Genomic DNA, 3,019 nt, shown 5'->3' with positions numbered 1-3,019 from the left:
TATATATATATATACATATATATATATTTATATATACATCTGACATGTGCCCCAAATGGCTACATTTTGCAAAAAACGATAGTATGACACATACGTCCGCAGCAATGCACTCGCTCCAGACACAATGATAAATCAGTGAAAACAGTCCTGCCTTGCCTACAGACAGCGTGTGGTTGAAGGGCGCCACCGCTAGTTCCTACTTTACTTTCCCTGTGTTGTTTCTGTCTGTTTGTCTTAATTTTCCCGAGCACTAAATGACCATTACTACTGTATCTATGAAGGCTACTTGTCTTTATTCAAACAAGCAAAACAATGACCCACAGACTATACATTCTCTATAACGCCTGACCATTAATAGACAAATGAGTCAGTATAGTTTTAGTAAGAGTTTTGTGGCACTTGCAACACAACAAGTGCCGAAGATCAGGTGTCACAAGAGAGTAACAAACACAAAAAAAGAAAGAGGAGAGATTCGGATGATAAAAGTTCGATAAGAAAAAGGGGCCAAACCACACCGTACCAGAGCACCCGCCAAACACCCGCAGCGAATCAGCGAAAACAGCCGCGTGAACAGAGAATGCACTCACTCCAGCTCCAAACCAGACAAATACGCACAAGTCATGTGAAGACAACCATGTCAGCTACACAATGTACTCGCTTTTGTTTCTAGACCGGGGATGCATACACACAAGTCATTTCTGACCAAACAGACACACAGTGAAGACAACAGAGCCAACAGGACAATGCACTCGCTCTCAGATAAACGGGCAAATCAGTTGTTGTTGTTCTTTAATGCACTTGAAGATCTTTAGGCCCTACGTCCCCATGGACACAATTGAGACAATTTAGGAGTCCCGTTGCTTTGAACCTGTCTGTCAGAGCAACCCAGGCTGAAAGGGACACAACACAACGTCACTGTAGTTAAGCCAAGCAGAGAAACTTGACTTTAAAAAAATTCCCAACACGGGAATCGGACTTCCATCTTCTAAGAGCGACAGCAAAAAGTCAGACCAACACTGAACGCTTTTTAAGCACGTACATGAGCTCTGTCAAGCGAGTCAGTCACAAAGGGGTTATCAGTTGATAAAATCACTTGCTCTTCTCCCTGGGTCAAAAGCGTCTGATTGTCTTAAAAAAGCTGGGCCATACATGGTTACTCTTTCTCTTCCCTGATGACTGATGCACCGTTGCGACTCGCATTGTTTCAATACGTTATCAAACCATCGAGACAATGTCGCGTTGTAGCAATTCACGCTGTGGATTCTGATTCTCCCTTGCACCCAAAACAACATAGGGCCTACATCCCTGTGACAGTAACAACTAATGACATTGTCAATAGGAAAATTGAACAAAATAACCATTAGACTGGCCTTAAGCAAAAACAGAAACATAATTTGAAAACTCAAAACAAAACAACAGTCATAATTTATAATTGTCTAGGACACTACATCCCACCTCAAAGAAGTTAATGCTCGATAAAATATGTTTTTCGCAAGGGGAATTAAACTTGTGTCTTCTGCAAGTAAGTAAGGCTAAGAACCTAATACTTACTCCATAGAAGCCATTTAACTGCACTGATGTGCCCTGAACTTAACAACCATCACGCCTATTACTGCATAAATGAGTGCAGCACCAGAAAAGGGGAAGGAAAAGAAATTTTGAAACAATCTGACAATGAGACAATTGTAATTCATTGTTTCAAGCAGTCAAATTATTTTTATTACAGATTATCAAAAGGAACGCGGTTTTTTTTATTACCTTGTCATGGGCCGGGTAAAACTGGTGAGAGTGTTGGCATACAAGGAAATCTTAACATAACATGGTATAGGTTTGTGCCCCTATCAACACTATCAGGTTATTTAGGAGGCAGGAACTCCAAGTTTAACATCCATCTCCCAAACGATGAAGCAAAATAGGAAATTCATGTAAAGTGCCTTTCTCAAGGACACAAAGTAGAACCAAACTGAGACTCCAACCCCCAAACCCGCAATCTCAGGATGATGAGTCCGGTAGCCTAACCACTAAGCTTGACTATTTATAACAAAAGCATTTAAATAAATTCGTCTTGACTGTTTACAACAAAATTTAAATAACAGAAACAGACTCCGCTTTCTAACAAGTACAAGAGTGTCACCAATGTCTCTATTAGGGCCCATACTATTGTATCATGGGGATACAGAAAAAAAATCTTTATAAAACACCCCCCACCACAAAAACAAAACATGAGAAAAACACACACATACAAGCAAAAGTCAAAAAGAATAAAGCATACTCACCACAAGCCCACTTTGAGCGAAGGCAAAGGCAATCGTCAGGTAGTTGGAGCCTATGAAGGCTTTCACCATGTTTGCAAAATCACTGAGCAGTACATTGCAGCTTGGCTTACTCCTAGGAAAATTGAAGTCAAAATGCTTTACCATTGGGTAAACAAGGGCCAAAAGAAGAGAAAATAATCTTTGTTTGATCATGACTGCAACACAACACCAAGCCACTAGAAAGAACAATTGCAAACAACAAACAGCGCTAACTGAGACAGAATTAAAATAAAGAATCTTATGGCTCTCTATCAATCTCCCTGTTGTTTGCAATGAAAATACAAGCTGTCCTGCTGTTTCACCACATCAGCCACATAACAAAGCCGTTGCATTGCATCCAATATCATCATGAACTGTAATAGATCACACAATAATTTATGGAAATTATACTACTCAACATTCCACATAAATTGAGTAAAAAGGTGGCATTCCCCTGACTTGAATGCTATACTACCACCAATAAATTCAAAGTTTGGTGACCTCAACAATCAAAGTGATTTTAAGTGCAGATATAATTTAGTGAAAACACTAGCCTTTTCATTCAGTGAAAAGAAAAGCAATTGGGTAACAAGAGAAATTCAAATACAAAACTTTATAAAAGACATAATATTGAAAAGATAATGTTTAAAATTTCATTTACTGCTCATTTTCACAAAGAAAGTGCTCAGGTCTCTCTCTCTCTCCCTCTCCCTCTCCCTCTCCCT

At 39.4% G+C, this 3,019-nt stretch overlaps 1 protein-coding gene across 1 annotated transcript in view; it reads right to left on the bottom strand.

The window, feature by feature from the left end:
• The window catches only part of LOC101845918, a 26,555-nt gene that overhangs the window by 20,248 nt on the left and 3,288 nt on the right, over window positions 1-3,019 (bottom strand). Inside the window, exon 2 of the mRNA XM_005097263.3 lies at window positions 2,277-2,388. Coding sequence (XP_005097320.1) covers window positions 2,277-2,388 — 112 coding nt within the window. The remainder of the gene's footprint in view (window positions 1-2,276; window positions 2,389-3,019) is intronic.

The sequence above is a fragment of the Aplysia californica genome, unplaced genomic scaffold, assembly GCF_000002075.1.
Source record: "Aplysia californica isolate F4 #8 unplaced genomic scaffold, AplCal3.0 scaffold00150, whole genome shotgun sequence".
NCBI classification, from domain to species: domain Eukaryota; kingdom Metazoa; phylum Mollusca; class Gastropoda; order Aplysiida; family Aplysiidae; genus Aplysia; species Aplysia californica.
The sequence above is the reverse complement of the archived record's forward strand: the minus strand, read 5'-3'. Positions and strand labels throughout refer to the sequence as shown.